Consider the following 14,417-nt stretch of genomic DNA (forward strand, 5'->3'; position numbering starts at 1 on the left):
TTAAAGTTTGAGGTTCTGTGAAAATTCATTAATTTATATTTCATGATATATGATATCGTGTTCTGAAATGCACTTCAAATGAGCCATTTTCTCTTGATTTGATTTAGTTTAGGCACAGTGTTACTTGCATATATTTAAATATACTTATTAATCAATGTTCATACAACTACATGCAACAACTTTTTCAACCTATTTAACATGCTAAAGTATATTTTCTCCAATGTGCAATATCTGTAAAATGCAAAGTACTTTCAGGAAAACAAGCACAAAAATATATATATTAATATTAATAATAAATGCCCAATAGCAGAAATGTATGCACAGTTGCATCCCAATAAATTAGAATATCATAGAAACGTTATTTATTTCAGTAAATCAATTTCAGTAATTAAATACAAAAAGTGGAAATAACACATTATATAGATCCATTACACGCAGAATAAAACATTTCATGTCTTAATTTTTTTTTTTTTAAGACTATTTTTTTTGGCATTTTGTTGCTTTATTGATAGTGAGAGATAGAAAGGGGGTGATAGAGGGGAAGACATGCGGCAAAGGGAGCTCAGGCCGGTTTCGAACCCGGCTCCGCCGCAGCACACGGCATACATGGTTAGCGCTCTACCGGTGTGAGCCACTGGGACGCCCCAGACCTATAATTCAGTGTCTCAAAAAAATTTAATATCACAAAAGACCAATTTTAAACAGTATGTTTAATATGGAAATCTTGTCCTCTGAAAATTATGTCCACCTATATGCACTCAATACTTGGTTGGGGCTATTTGACTTGAACTACTGGAAATGGACTTTTCCATCATATTCTAATTTATTGAGATACACCTGTAGATTAATATTAATAATAAATGCGAAATAGCAGAAATGTATGTAAATGTCTTATTTTTTTATATTCTTATTCTGTCTTCTATATCTATGTGTCAGTATCTTGAGCTGCTGTGAAAACTACATTTCCCCACTGCAGGATAAATAAAGTAATATCTTATTTTATATTATCTTATTAAGATAACTGAATGGATGTCAATTGCATTGTTCCATGTGTTGTAGCAATACAAGATTATAGACATGTAAAAATCTAAAATTATCCCAGACATGAGATGGTCCTGGGCTGAAAAAGGATTGAGAATTTGTGGTTTAAACACTGTCAGCAAATGTCTAATGCTGGTAACCACAAATCAAAGCTGTGATTCACACGCTGCCGGGTTCCCTGTCTGCTTTATTAATTACTCTGAGAGAGAGAAAAGAATGAGCCTGTGAGAATTAAGATTGGTTATAATTTGAACCTAAATTGAATCTTTTGTTGCTTTAAGGGGATCTCAGGTTTTCTTTTAAGGGAGCTCAGCCGCTCCTGGCTACTCAATAAATTGAACCATAAAAAAAAGGAGAACATCGCCCTGACAAAATGAATTTGACTCACTGGAAGAAAGTGAACTCTCTCTCCTGAAAACAGTGTAAAAGTTTTAACAGCATCTTGAGTTCTGGTTTAAGGGGAAAATTCAGTCAAGCCTGAAGGTAAAGAGGCCCTGTGGAGTTTTCTTGCAAACAAACAAAAGTACAAGAAGTCTAAAACTCCATAGGGAATCTCTAAGTTAAAGCTTAACCATAGCTCAGTTTTTCCAACAAAAGTAACATCCAAACTATAACACCAACAAAACTATTCTGTAATGCAGACCTTATACTACAGTGCAACAATAAAAGGTTTTAGCAGGCAAAAAGAGTGGGCAGTCTTAAACAAAAGCACAGTAAAATTCATGAAGTACTCACAGGGAGGCAGACAGAGAGATGAGGAGGTCAACAGCGATGGTTTTACCTCCTGGTGTTACTGCTGAAAGAAGTCTGAGGGCTTTTAAAGTTTATGTTCTCGTACACACTCGACGAGTCATCATTTGTCAGCCTACAAAAACACAATGCAAGAATATTCACTGACAAAACAAACTTTACATTTGTCGACATATAACTTAATTTTGTGCAAAAAGTTACAAAAAGAAAGGATGTTGCTGAAGGTAGTACGGGTAATGGATTATGTGCAGTGATGGAAAAAGTATTCAGATCCTTTACTTCAGTAAAAGTACTAATACCACTCTGTGAAATTACTCCACTACAAGAAAAAGTCCTGCATTGAAAACGTACTGAAGAAAAAAACAAGTATCGGCATCAAAATGCACTTAAAGCATGGAAAGTAAAAATACTTGTTATGCAGAACGGCCCCATTTAGATTGTTTTATATATTCTAAATATAATATTTGATTATTATTATTATTGATGCATTTATATATGCAGTGTTTAAATTGTATAAAGTTAGGGCACATTTAACCACTTAATATGCTGTTATAAGGTTAGGAAAAATGTCTAATCACTTTAAGTTGATCATGTTTTTAATGTTAAATCTGAAAAGACAGGAAAAGTAACTATAGCTCTCAGCTAAATGTAGTGGAGCAAAAAAGTACAATATTTCCCTCAACATGTAGTGGAGTTGAAGTATAAAGTTACATAAAATGGAAATACTCAAGTAAAGTACAAGTACCTCAAAATTGTACTCATGTACAGTACTTGAGTAAATGTACTTAGTTACATCCTGCCACTGATTATGTCCACTATTAACACTGGAGGGGGGCTTTAATAATCACATTAATTGCTACTTTACCATTATTATACTTACACAGAAGAAGAGCGTGAGGATGACATGTTGGGTTTGGACCTTGAGTTGGTCATCGGGGGATATTTGATATTGGAATATTCCCTCTCCTTCATCTTATTCCTCTGCAAAGTGACAACATAACAAGAGGCGGATTCAGTTTACAGGACTAAGCTCTTACAAACTGACCTGAAGATGACTTTAAATGGTCCCAGAGGGCGTCCACATACAGCACTTTGGAAACTTGCTAAAGGTAGTTACCAAACTGATGTTTACCTCAGTGTTCTTGATGTCATAACATAACACACAGTACTGGCCTTTGGGCTCTGTCAACTCAAACACCTCTCCCATGAATATTTTAAAACCTTCATTTCTGTGTCAAAAATGTTATTTGATGTATTTAAGAGCCTTTGTAATGCCGCTTTTTGTGTCGGTGGTAGTTATGGGAGTAATTAATCGATGATCGATAAATGGACATTAAGAATTTGGTTGATCAGGTGGAATTTTTAATCGATCTGTGTATTTTTTCATTTTAATTTGATCTATGACTGTGTATCAGTACTCACTGAACTGAAACACAGCAGATCCTCAGTTCTGCGGCCGTACGTCAATAAGCCAATGAGCTGAGAATTAAGTTGGATAAAGCTACAGTTTGCAAACTGAACGTTACAATAACAATTATAAAACACAAAGAAATACAAGAGTATTAATTTGAGCAAAACTAGCTTACTGTATCAAACCTTGCTAGCATGAATTACTGAGTTTAATTTTATCCAAAAATTATTTAGACACCAAACACATTTAAATATGCCTCTTCGGGGGCTAAAACATCAAACATTGAACTTGTCTTTTTTCGTCCTTTCAAAATAACATTGTCCATTATCAAAAAATATTTTAGTATGGTACTGTATATATATCTTTTATTTTGCCCATGTATGCATGTTTTTATACATACTGGAGTTTGTATACAAACATAGCAATTAATCGATTTATTGATCGTTAACATTATAGATGTTCTAGTTGGCAGGTTTATAGATGTTCGAGTTGGCAGGTTTATAGATGTTCGAGTTGGCCCATCCCTAGTCGGTGGGTACCTGCTCCTCCTCCAGTCTCTTCTGAGCCGTGTCTATGTACTGCTGCACAGCCATGTAGATGAACTTGTACTGGGCCTCCGTCTGCACCATGCCTGACCTCTGCTGTCGTACCCTCTGGATGGTCTTCGGGATGTCGATGTCACAATCTAGACCTAGACCGTGCACAGGAAACAAAGAAGATTGGCAGAGATGCAGCACAAAGATCTGAATATAAAACATATACGGTTTCATATTTGAGTCTCCCACCTTGGCGGTTAATGATGTCAATAAGAATGTCAATGACGATGATGGTGCCTGTCCTGCCGATGCCTGCACTGAGGGGGGAGTAGAGTGAAACCATGAGTTGTTACAACACTTGAAGGAATAAGCGTCAAGGTGAAAAATAGATGTACTTACTTGTAAGAGCATATTTGATTTTATCTAGACAGTTATAAAAAGCATCAAGAGTTTTATCAACCCATACATGACACCGAAAGTAACACATGAAAGGCTAAGGTTATGAATTATAGGTTTTCATTTGCCAACAGCAATAAACTTGAAATGTATTGTTGTGCCACATATAAAATGCTGTTAGATCTCAACCCAGCGTTCCTGTGTATTCCCCCACAATAACAACATTAATTTATCATCAGCCGACGGATGAGTGAAGTTTATGATAAGTCAGACGAGTTCTGTCAATCTGGCATCATGTTTTTAGTTCATGTTGGGGAGGATTGGTATGGTGGATTATAGGAAAGCAGACAAAATGGACAAATATATAGTAATAATCCACTTAAAGGTGTGTTTTATTATTATGTTATTATATGAAGGCAAAGAGCACGTCGTGACTACAGCAGAACTACAAACAGATTGTGCTATTTCAAAGTTTCTGCAAAGTTTTTGCAGAGTAAAACAGATCAATGAAAACAGAACACATTGCAGAGTAATATTGGCTAAAGCTGAGCGTTATCTTACTGTTACTAAAAGTAAACAACAGCTGCAAGTGGCAACATGTAGGTTACAGTGGAAAAAAGAGCATGTGTTGGCAGAGTTTTGGCAATATTGAAAACCATGTCATTGAAAGGGACAGGTGGACATTGACTGTGATCATGTGTAATTAGTTTGGTCAGGACGTAGTGCCAATAAATGTTTTAACCTTAATTATAGCGCACCCAAGTGGCCATATTTCATAAAATGAAATTTCATCAAATACACTACCACTCAAACGTTTGGGGTCACTTAAAATGTCCTTATTTTTTAAAGAAAAGCACAATTTTAACAGACATACAGTGTAGGCATAGTTAATGTGGTAAATGACTACTAAAGCCGGAAATGGCTGATTTTCTTATGAAATATCTATTATATATTGTCAGCAACCATCACTCCCGCGTTCCAGTGGCACATTGTTTTAATCCACGTTTATAGTGTTGGAAGGCTCATTGATCATTAAAACACCTGAGCATTATGTTAACGCAGCTGAAAACTGTTTTGTGCTGATTTGAGAAGCAATAAAATAATCCTTCCTCAGGTTTAAATTATTATTTCTTACTGTAGTGGTATGAGCATGTATCATACACTGTGTATTTTATTTATTGATTTTATTTTATTTTATTTTTTTTAAATCTGTATATTGTTTGTGAATTTGTAGTTCATGTTCAAATGGTGTAAAAGCAATAAAAAAGTGTAATCATAAAAAATAAACAGAGTGAAGATGGACACATTATTTTCTTGTTAAACTTGCTTTGAATGATTTTGGTATAATTTCTCCTGTTTTTTTGAAGTTGTAAAGTTTTTTGTGCTATATTTTTTTGTTAACCCTTGTGTTGTCTTAAGAGTCAAAAATGACCCCGTCACAATTTTCCCCAACACAAAAAACAAACACAAAATTATCTTTATTTATGTCGAAATTTGATGACTTTTGCTACAGTTTTTATCGATTTAGCTATCCATTGCACCAGAGAGCCATATGCCTGTTTTTTGTGTCTTGATGGGTTACCAGACCTCTACCTCTGTCCTGACCTAAACAATAATTAACTTCTGGCCCGCAGACATCCAAATAATATGATTAGAAAAGGTTGTACCTGCAGTGGACGACGATGGGTCCAGTGTCTGGAATGGTACTCTGGGTCCGGTTGACCTCCTCTAGGAACCAAAGGACACCGCCGGGCTCATTGGGCACCCCGTGGTCCGGCCAGGTCAGGTACTGATAGTGCCAAATGTACCTCAGAGGCTCCTTCTACAGGGAAATGACAGCAAAAAAGAAAGATGAGCTGCAGTTGTTAAAAAAATGTCTCATAACACTTGCGGAAATCTTCTAAACATTGATTATGCTTACTTTGTCACTTTGTTTTGATATTGACTCCACAGCGTTCATTAAAAGTACTTACGAGGGGACAAAATCCACAATACTCATTCTAAGAATTGTTTCTAAAGCTCATATTCTGGGTTGCCAGCTTTATTTAGTCAGTACAAAATTCTGTCTTTGTGTTGGCTCAGACTTTGTTCATTGCTGTACTGTAATGGAGGCATCCTCTCCAGTAGTCACATGTAAGCTTTGTTGCTGTAACTGTTATTGTAGTAAAACTGCAATTCCACCAGTACTAAATGACTGATCCCAAATGCTGGAATACGTTTTTATGCGGGAGGACAAATGTGAATTCTGTCCCTAATTTCTTACAGTGGGCTAATGCTGAGGAACTTGCGCTTAGGACCAACATAAAGTGAAGGATAACAGTTAACAGGAACTCTTCCTGTGTACTACTGTCATTTTAGTATTATCTTAGTGATAGTAAATGTATCTATTTTAGTAAATTCATTCATTATCCTTAACCTCTTATTCAAACTCAATCCCAGCTGACATTGGGCGAGAGGCGGGGTACATCCTGGACATGTCTCCAGACCATCACAGGGCTGACACATATACAGACAGGCAACCATTCATGACCTCATTCACTCCTACGGGCAATTAAGAGTCACCAATTAAACCTGAGCTGCATGTTTTTTCGGACTGTGGTAGGAAGCCAGAGAACCTGGAGAAAAACCCAGCCTCTCGCCCAATGTCAGCTGGGATTGGCTCCAGCCCCCCGCGACCCGAGTGCGGATAAGGATAATGAATTCATTTTAACTGAAGTAAGCGAGGAAACGGAACTGCTGCATGTTTTGTCAATGAAAATGAAATCAGATTTTGGTCTTACTCTTTGTCTCTTCTGTTCATCTAAATTGCATGTAAATCTAGAAATCGTTAGTCTTTAATGTCGACAGTGCTGTCTCTGTCTAGTGCTGTGTGTTTACCTGCTCCCCCATCTCGCTGGGCTCTTTTTCCAGCTTTGAATGTCTCAGCTTCATTTTAAAGAACGAACTGTCAATTTTATGCGTTTTAATTTACAGGCCCCCTAAATCTACTGCTGGGTTTTTACAGGAATTTTCTGATCTTTTATCTGTCATTATGCCACAGTTCGACAGAGTTTTGATTTTAGGGGATTTTAAAAAATTCATGTCTGCTGTACATCTGCTTCCTAGTTTATTGCTGATTTTATCACTCTTTTTAACTCGTTCAATCTGACTCAATCTGTAAAGCAACCAAGCCATGATAAAGGAGACACCCTGGACCTTGTCCTTTCCCACGGGTTCTGCTTGGATGATGTGTTTTTGGCTGACTTTGTGGCCTCTGATCACTACACAGTACTCTTCAAGGTCCGTAAACCCACCTCACAAATCCGCTATTGTCCTCTTAGCTCACTCTCTGCTCCAACTTTCTGCCATGCCTTTTCTTCAATGCGTGGTGCTCTCATTAAACATCTACAACTCCCTCTCTCTGTAGATGGATTGGTCAGTGATTTCAATAACTCCTGCACCACTATTTTAGACTCTATTGCACCCGTAACATACAAAGAGAAGACTCCTTCTTCATGCCCATGGTTGAGTGAAGATTTTTGGCTTTTAAAGAGACAGTATAGGAAGGCTGAGCGGAAATGGAAACAGGACAAGCATAGTGGCTCCCTCGCCTCCCTTAAAGGTCTCATGTCTTCTTATCAGCATGCTTTCAAAGCGGCTAGAAATACTTATTTTGCTAACCTGATTGCAAGCCAGGGCCATAATCCCAGAATACTTTTTAAAACTATTTATTCTGTGACTCGACCTGCACCCAGCCAGGCTCCTGACCCCTCCCCAGAGAAATGTGAGGAATTTCTTCTTCATTTTGTAAATAAGATCGTGCAGATCAGACAGCAGTTTGGCACCGTTCTTAGAGAAGCTGACACAGGCTCTCACCTCCACTTTCCTTTAACTAATTTTAATGAAATTTCCCTGCCCTCCCTGGAGCGCATAGCTGCAGCATCAAGATCTCCCACTTGCCTTGCTTGCCCACTTGGTTTTTAAAATCTGTGTTTCAGAAGGTTGGTCCGGATGTTTTAGCCATTGTTAACCTTTTTCTGTCCAGTGGAACTTTTCTGTCCTGTTTTAAAACAGTTTTTAATAATTTTAGACCGATCTCCAAGTTGCCATGTTTATCAAAGGTTTTAGAAAAAGTTGTCTCCACACAGCAGATTGCCTTTTTGGACAACAATGACTTGTTCGAGACGTTCCAATCAGGCTTTTGCTCCCAGCACAGTACTGAGACTGCTCTCATCAAGGTCACAAATTGCTCGTTGCTTGCAGATGACTCAGGGCTCTATTCAATTTTAATTTTACTTGATCTCAGCTCAGCCTTTGATACGGTGGACCATGATATTCTAATTAGCTGCCTGGAACACCTTATTGGCATCAATGGTGTGGCACTTGAGTGGTTCAAGTCCTATTCATCAAACAGGTCATTCTCACCGTCTTTTGGTGGTGCCTGTTCCTCTCATGCTCCCCTACTTTGAGGGGTCCCCCTGGGGTCAGTTTTGGGGGCCCTACTTTTTTCTATTTACATGTCTGGGGAGAATCATTCAATGGCACAGCATTAATTTTCATTTATATGCAGATGACACCCAGTTATATATACCATTGAAACCTGGTTCTTCAGATATTTCCCATGTTCTCTCACGCCTGATGGATATAAACGCATGGATGTCCAACAACTTTCTCCAGCTAAATGAATCAAAAACAGAGGTTATCCTTTTCTCCCTATCTAGCTCCAGCTCCCACATCCCCGACAGTCTACCCTCTACCTTTAGTATCCAGAAAGAGGCCCGAAATCTTGGTGTCATTTTTGACTCAGAGCTGTCGTTTGACCCACAGGTAACCAAGGTAGTGCAATCCTGTTTTGGGCAGCTGAGACAGCTAACAAGAATCCGTTCTTTCCTCTCTTCCAACGACCTGGAGAAGGTTGTCCATGCTTTTATTTCTTCAAGACTGGATTACTGTAATGCCCTGTACTCTGGGATCAGCAAGGGAAACATCCGTAGACTACAACTTATACAAAATGCTGCTGCCAGGCTTTTAAGAGGTACAAAGAGAAGTGACCACATCTCTCCAACCCTTGCTGCCCTCCACTGGCTGCCTGTGAGTTTTAGAATTGATTTTAAGATGTTATTACTTGTTTTTAAAGCCCTGAATGGTCAGGCTCCTGCCTATATCCATGACATGCTTTTACCCTACGAGCCGGAATGCTGCCTGAGATCCTGTGGCACAGCTTTGCTTCTGGTCCTGAGGTCCCGTCTCATTACAAAAGGTGACCGGGCCTTCGCTGTCCGTGCTCCACAGCTGTGGAACTCCTTGCCCGGAGATCTCAGGCAGGCAAGCTCAGTGGCTTCTTTTAAATCTCTACTAAAGACTCACTTTTATCGATTGGCCTTCTCTTAATTTCCTTTTATTATTGTTGTATGATTACCTTGTTGAGAATGGTGATTTTAAATTTAAAAAAAAAAGGTTTAAGTCCAATGTAATTTCTTTTTGTAGTTTTATTTTTTGTTGTCAGTAATTGTATTTGATGTGTTTTATTTCTGTTGTACAGCATCTTGTAACTCATTTTTGAAAGGTGCTATATAAATAAAGTTATTATTATTATTTTCTTAGTCCTGGTAAAAAAGGTAGTCGACGATGTATAACGTATATTTAGTCATAGTTTTTGTTCACAAAATTAACAAAACTTAAGCCTATCCTTGTCTCATTTAATTAAAACCAAATTTTTACATTGTGTGGACCTGGATGTGCGCTAACATAGACAAACTTCTCCTGCTTAGTCTCCTGCTTTTACAGGTGAGTGACAGGAAACTTGCTTAACTGAGAGAGTACGATACATTAAAACAAGTGATCGTTGATTTTCCCAAATTAAGGTGTCATTCACCTCAACACAAACATTTAGGTTGGACAGAAGCATCAGCTGGGGGCACTCTTTGACAACATTGTTAAGCTGATCTCAGACAGGCTTTGCAGAATTTACATACTGATGTAAATTCCTCCTTTTTAAATGAAGTGAAAAAGATTGACTTCTGTGATCAAAGCAACAGCTTCTACTACTCATTAATGAGACACTGGCACTATGCACACTTGAGCCACAACAAAAGAGTACCCTTTTTTACCCTTAACTTGATCCTTATTGTAGTCAAAGTTTTTTTTCTTCAGTGCAAGAAAATTTGAATTATTTATGAGATAGTTTAGAATTGCTGAATTGGGGTGGTATGAGGTACTTTTGCGTTGTCAGTATATCTACAGCAGAACATAAACGTATTTTAGCAACCTAATAAAAATGACTCAATGAATTAATGAATTATTTATTGAAACCTATTATGGTGTATAAAGGGTCATAACATTAGTGTTGGCTTTCTAAAGTCCATTTCCATGTTCAACTATGTCCCATAAGTTGTTGCAGCAATTCGTGGATTGATACCATTTGTTATACACATTTGATGCTGAATAATGCAAGTTTATTCATACTGAGAATGAATAAAAATGGTTAAAAAAAACCCTCCAGATATATAACATCAATATGCCAAGAACTTTGAAACAAAATAGAAGAATCCATGCTGTGGGTTCAAAAACGTTGGTCATTTTGGAGATTTCTGTATTTTCAGCAATTGGATGTCAAGCACTTCTGTGATAAATCCCCTTATTGTCAATATACCTAAGAAAGCTGGACACCCTCTGAATGCTCTAGGTCTCTAGTTTGTGGTTGTAAAGTTTCATGAGGCTGTGATTATCGTAGAGGTCACAGCAGCTCATTTTATACAGTGACTTAAGAAATGCCCTCACTGCAATGAACTGGCTACTATTCATGACTAACATCACAAGAATCCACAAGAGCATCAGCTTTCCAGTGATACCCAGTTTATGTCATTCAAAGCCTGTTTAGGGACCTCAGTATGCACAAATATTCAAATACAGTAACTTTGCAGCATTTTTCGGCAACTTCCCGACATGATATATACATTCTTAAAATTGATAAATTCTAAACGCTAAGTACTGGTCGATGCAGCGGTAGACCAGCAACTCCTGTGTTCTGTCAGCTAAAATTACTGTTTTGTAAAAGGAGTTTGGTGGCTTTGAAGAGACATTTCAGTTACAACCTCAGTACCACGTGAGTCAACTTAAACAAGGCTGCCTGAAGGTTAGCTAAAGGGGTGAAAATATTTTAAATATAATGTAAACTTAAATTGATATTTTGAAATGGCTAAAATAGGTTTTGCTGCTGCCCCTGTATACAGCAGTATATTGCTTAGTTTCTGTGCCCCTGCCTGCTTCTCTAAAGTACATATACTGTAGTTAATACCCTCACTATGGATAAGTACCTCATACAACCCCACTTGAAAAAAAAAAGAACTGTCCCTTTAAAAGGCTACGTGCACTTCTCCTATCTACTTTCTCTCTATCTGCTTCTTGTATCCTTGAGAGCCGTGCAGCCGATCCTCCTCTAAGTACGAGCACGTGCTGCAGGATTGTTTGTGTGTGTATGAATGTGAGAGGTTATATAATCTGACCCCAGGTCAGTGGGTCAACTGATTGAGTACACAGCTTTCCCTACCCGGTCCAGACGGGTCACCTCCAGCTTCCTGAGGATGTAGTCTTGTGCTGGCCGCTCGTCCACGTTCCTCACGAGCACTTTCCCAAACTCCTTTGTGCCGTTGGGGTCGGGCCAGTAACGGACACATTTGTTCTAAATCAGGGGGGAAAAACAGAGAGAGAGAGAGAGAAGAAGATAAAGAGGGGGAAGGGAGCGGCAGGGCGGTGGGTATTAGACAATCGAAAGAACCAGCTCAACTCAAGCAGCTTTCCAATCAGCTTAACTGTCATACTATCCTTGTCAGCCGTCTCCCTCCCCACCCCCACACCTTACACACACGCACCATCATCCTGACCACACATATCCACGCCTCTCTCTCTGAGAATCAACTAATGCTGTCAAGAGCTGTCTCTTGTACTGAAAATTGCAGGAACAAAATGGTTGACAAACGGTTAGAGCAATGTGGATTTGTAAAAGGGCAACTTCTTTTTGTGTGCCCACTGGTTTCAAGGTTAAAGATTTCCTCTATTGTCATTATATGAAAAAAATATACAACAAAATTTACGTGTGCTCTCGAGGCCTGTCATATCTACTTATCGTTTGATATATAAAAACAGACACAAATGTTTTTTTCTGGACTCAATATATTGACTTTTTGTGCTTTTTTGTGTTTAACATAATGCTGCAAATGTTTGACAGGCAGTATGAATTGCCAAAAAAACAAAACCTATATTTCCCAAGCAGCCATTCTAGCTGTTTATATGTTATTTTAATAATAAAATAATATAATACATAATGATTATCCCATTGCAATGTTTTGTTAACAGAGCCTGAAAGGCTATTTTATTTGTTTTGGTAGTAATTTATTTATTTATGTTTTATTTATATAGGATATTTTAATATTTCTTTTCCACATTTCAATTTATTCCAATGTTTAATATTCTCGAGATTTAAAAATTAATTGCTGTGGAAAAGGTTGTACTTATAATGTTCTAACATCGTTATAAAACTAAAAAAACATCTAGACAACGATACTATCTTTCATCGTGATAGTTTCTGGGAAAATATATCGTCATAAAAAATGTGTTATCGTGACAGGCCTAGTGCTCTCATATATAAGGTGTTAAAAAAAGACATTCAGACATTAAGCACATGTAATAAATAGTCTAAAAAGATAATAAATAGTTTAAAGGTAAAAGATAAAGTTGTGATGGATGCAAATTATGTGTTATTGTCCATTTAGGGTACGAGTTATTGTGGGAAAAAACTGTTTGTCCGTGATTTGTGTGACCTGTAACGTTATCCTGAAGGCAGGAGGGCAAACAGGTGGTTACAGTCTCCGATTATGCCTGAAGCTCTGCCCTGGTTTCTTGGAAAGTATCTGAAACAAACCCCTTGTTCTCATTTGTCCAGTTATCTTCTGTATAGCACTATGTGACCAAGCTGGCAACTTCTGGATTAACTACACTTGACAAGCGTAGTGGATTTTATGAAGATTTAATGTATTATATGTGGGGCGTTTCACTCACGCTCTTATTATGGAAAATCTGAAGTCTCCCATCACAGAACACCCATCAGTTCATACGTCTCCATCATTACAAGTAATCAACAGCAATCAGCTTAAAGGACTGCAATCCTCCAACAACAGAGAGACCATTTAGGAGTAAACGCTCGAGAAAACAAATGAAAATGAGCTGGGGAGAGAAAAAGAAGCTTGCTTTGGAAATATAATGAACGGAACATTTCTGCCTAATTAATTTACCTTAGTGGTAGGCTGATTTAAACCATTTTGAGATAATTGGCATCCCCCAATGCCTGCACTCACAAGGCCAATTATTTATTTATCATAGTATCTAATGAAGGCCACTACACTAAGATTATTTATTTTTTATTTATGTAAGTTTACAAATTTTGTTCTCTGCGGACCAATTCATACAGAAGCAGTCATACCATAATTTTTCTGTTAAATTATGCTGTGTATATTTGCAGCATGTTTATTGCCATACACTTACCCGTCCTCGCTCCATCTCCTTGGTAGTCATGACGATGACGTGTGTATTCTCCTGATACAACATCTTCCAGAAGTCAACGACCGTATTCTGTAGGCAGCCCTGGGTGGCAATGAAGACTTTGCCCTCGTCCACGTGGCGCCCCTCTTCATGCATACTCTGTAACAGACAGTTATATAGTGAATTAAGTATTTTTGATTCATATTTTTTTTACAGAAAAAGCAATAATGTGAACTACAATTAACCTTACGATAAAGTTGAATCTACAGAACGATACTAATAATTTCCCTCTAGAGGTGGGGGAAAAATCAATATAGCACAGTATTGCAATATTTTGCATGGCAATATTATATCGATTCATGGCCGCCAATTATCAATATATAGCGTTCCGACTGGATCACTTTTAGGAATATACGAGACATACTGGTATATGAAACGAGACGAGAAGATCTAGGGAATCTATAGGCACCACTTGTGTCAGGATATCGTGTGGGGAAGTTGTCGAAATAACTGCAAAGTTAGGCTTTTTGTGTTTCAGTAAAAAAAAAATTCAGAGCAGTGAAGTTTAAAGTTGAGGAAAGTTTGATAAAATGCTGCAGTTGTTGTCATCCATACATGTTTGATATCAGTTCAGTTCAGTTTGACTGAATACTTTGTTGGTCAGTCTGTGGGTTTGACTCTCATTGTGGAGAAATAAAAAGACTGAAGTGAGATGAATACACTGAGATTTTTCTCTTATTGGACAAAACAATTCTTGGTTGATTTTA

The 14,417-nt window shown here is 37.8% G+C and overlaps 1 protein-coding gene across 3 annotated transcripts in view; it reads right to left on the reverse strand.

Annotated features, from left to right (window-relative positions):
• The window catches only part of ptpn11b (protein tyrosine phosphatase non-receptor type 11b), a 54,468-nt gene that overhangs the window by 4,157 nt on the left and 35,894 nt on the right, over positions 1-14,417 (reverse strand). For all 3 annotated transcript variants that reach the window (XM_059333610.1, XM_059333609.1, XM_059333611.1), the window contains exons 9-15: positions 13,654-13,809; positions 11,663-11,794; positions 5,802-5,956; positions 3,988-4,055; positions 3,742-3,893; positions 2,672-2,772; positions 1,777-1,906 (exon numbers count right to left, since the gene is read on the reverse strand). In XM_059333610.1, the coding sequence (XP_059189593.1) occupies positions 1,819-1,906; positions 2,672-2,772; positions 3,742-3,893; positions 3,988-4,055; positions 5,802-5,956; positions 11,663-11,794; positions 13,654-13,809 (852 nt within the window). In that variant the 3' untranslated portion in view covers positions 1,777-1,818. The remainder of the gene's footprint in view (positions 1-1,776; positions 1,907-2,671; positions 2,773-3,741; positions 3,894-3,987; positions 4,056-5,801; positions 5,957-11,662; positions 11,795-13,653; positions 13,810-14,417) is intronic.

This window comes from Centropristis striata, chromosome 5, assembly GCF_030273125.1.
Source record: "Centropristis striata isolate RG_2023a ecotype Rhode Island chromosome 5, C.striata_1.0, whole genome shotgun sequence".
In the NCBI taxonomy this organism is placed as follows: domain Eukaryota; kingdom Metazoa; phylum Chordata; class Actinopteri; order Perciformes; family Serranidae; genus Centropristis; species Centropristis striata.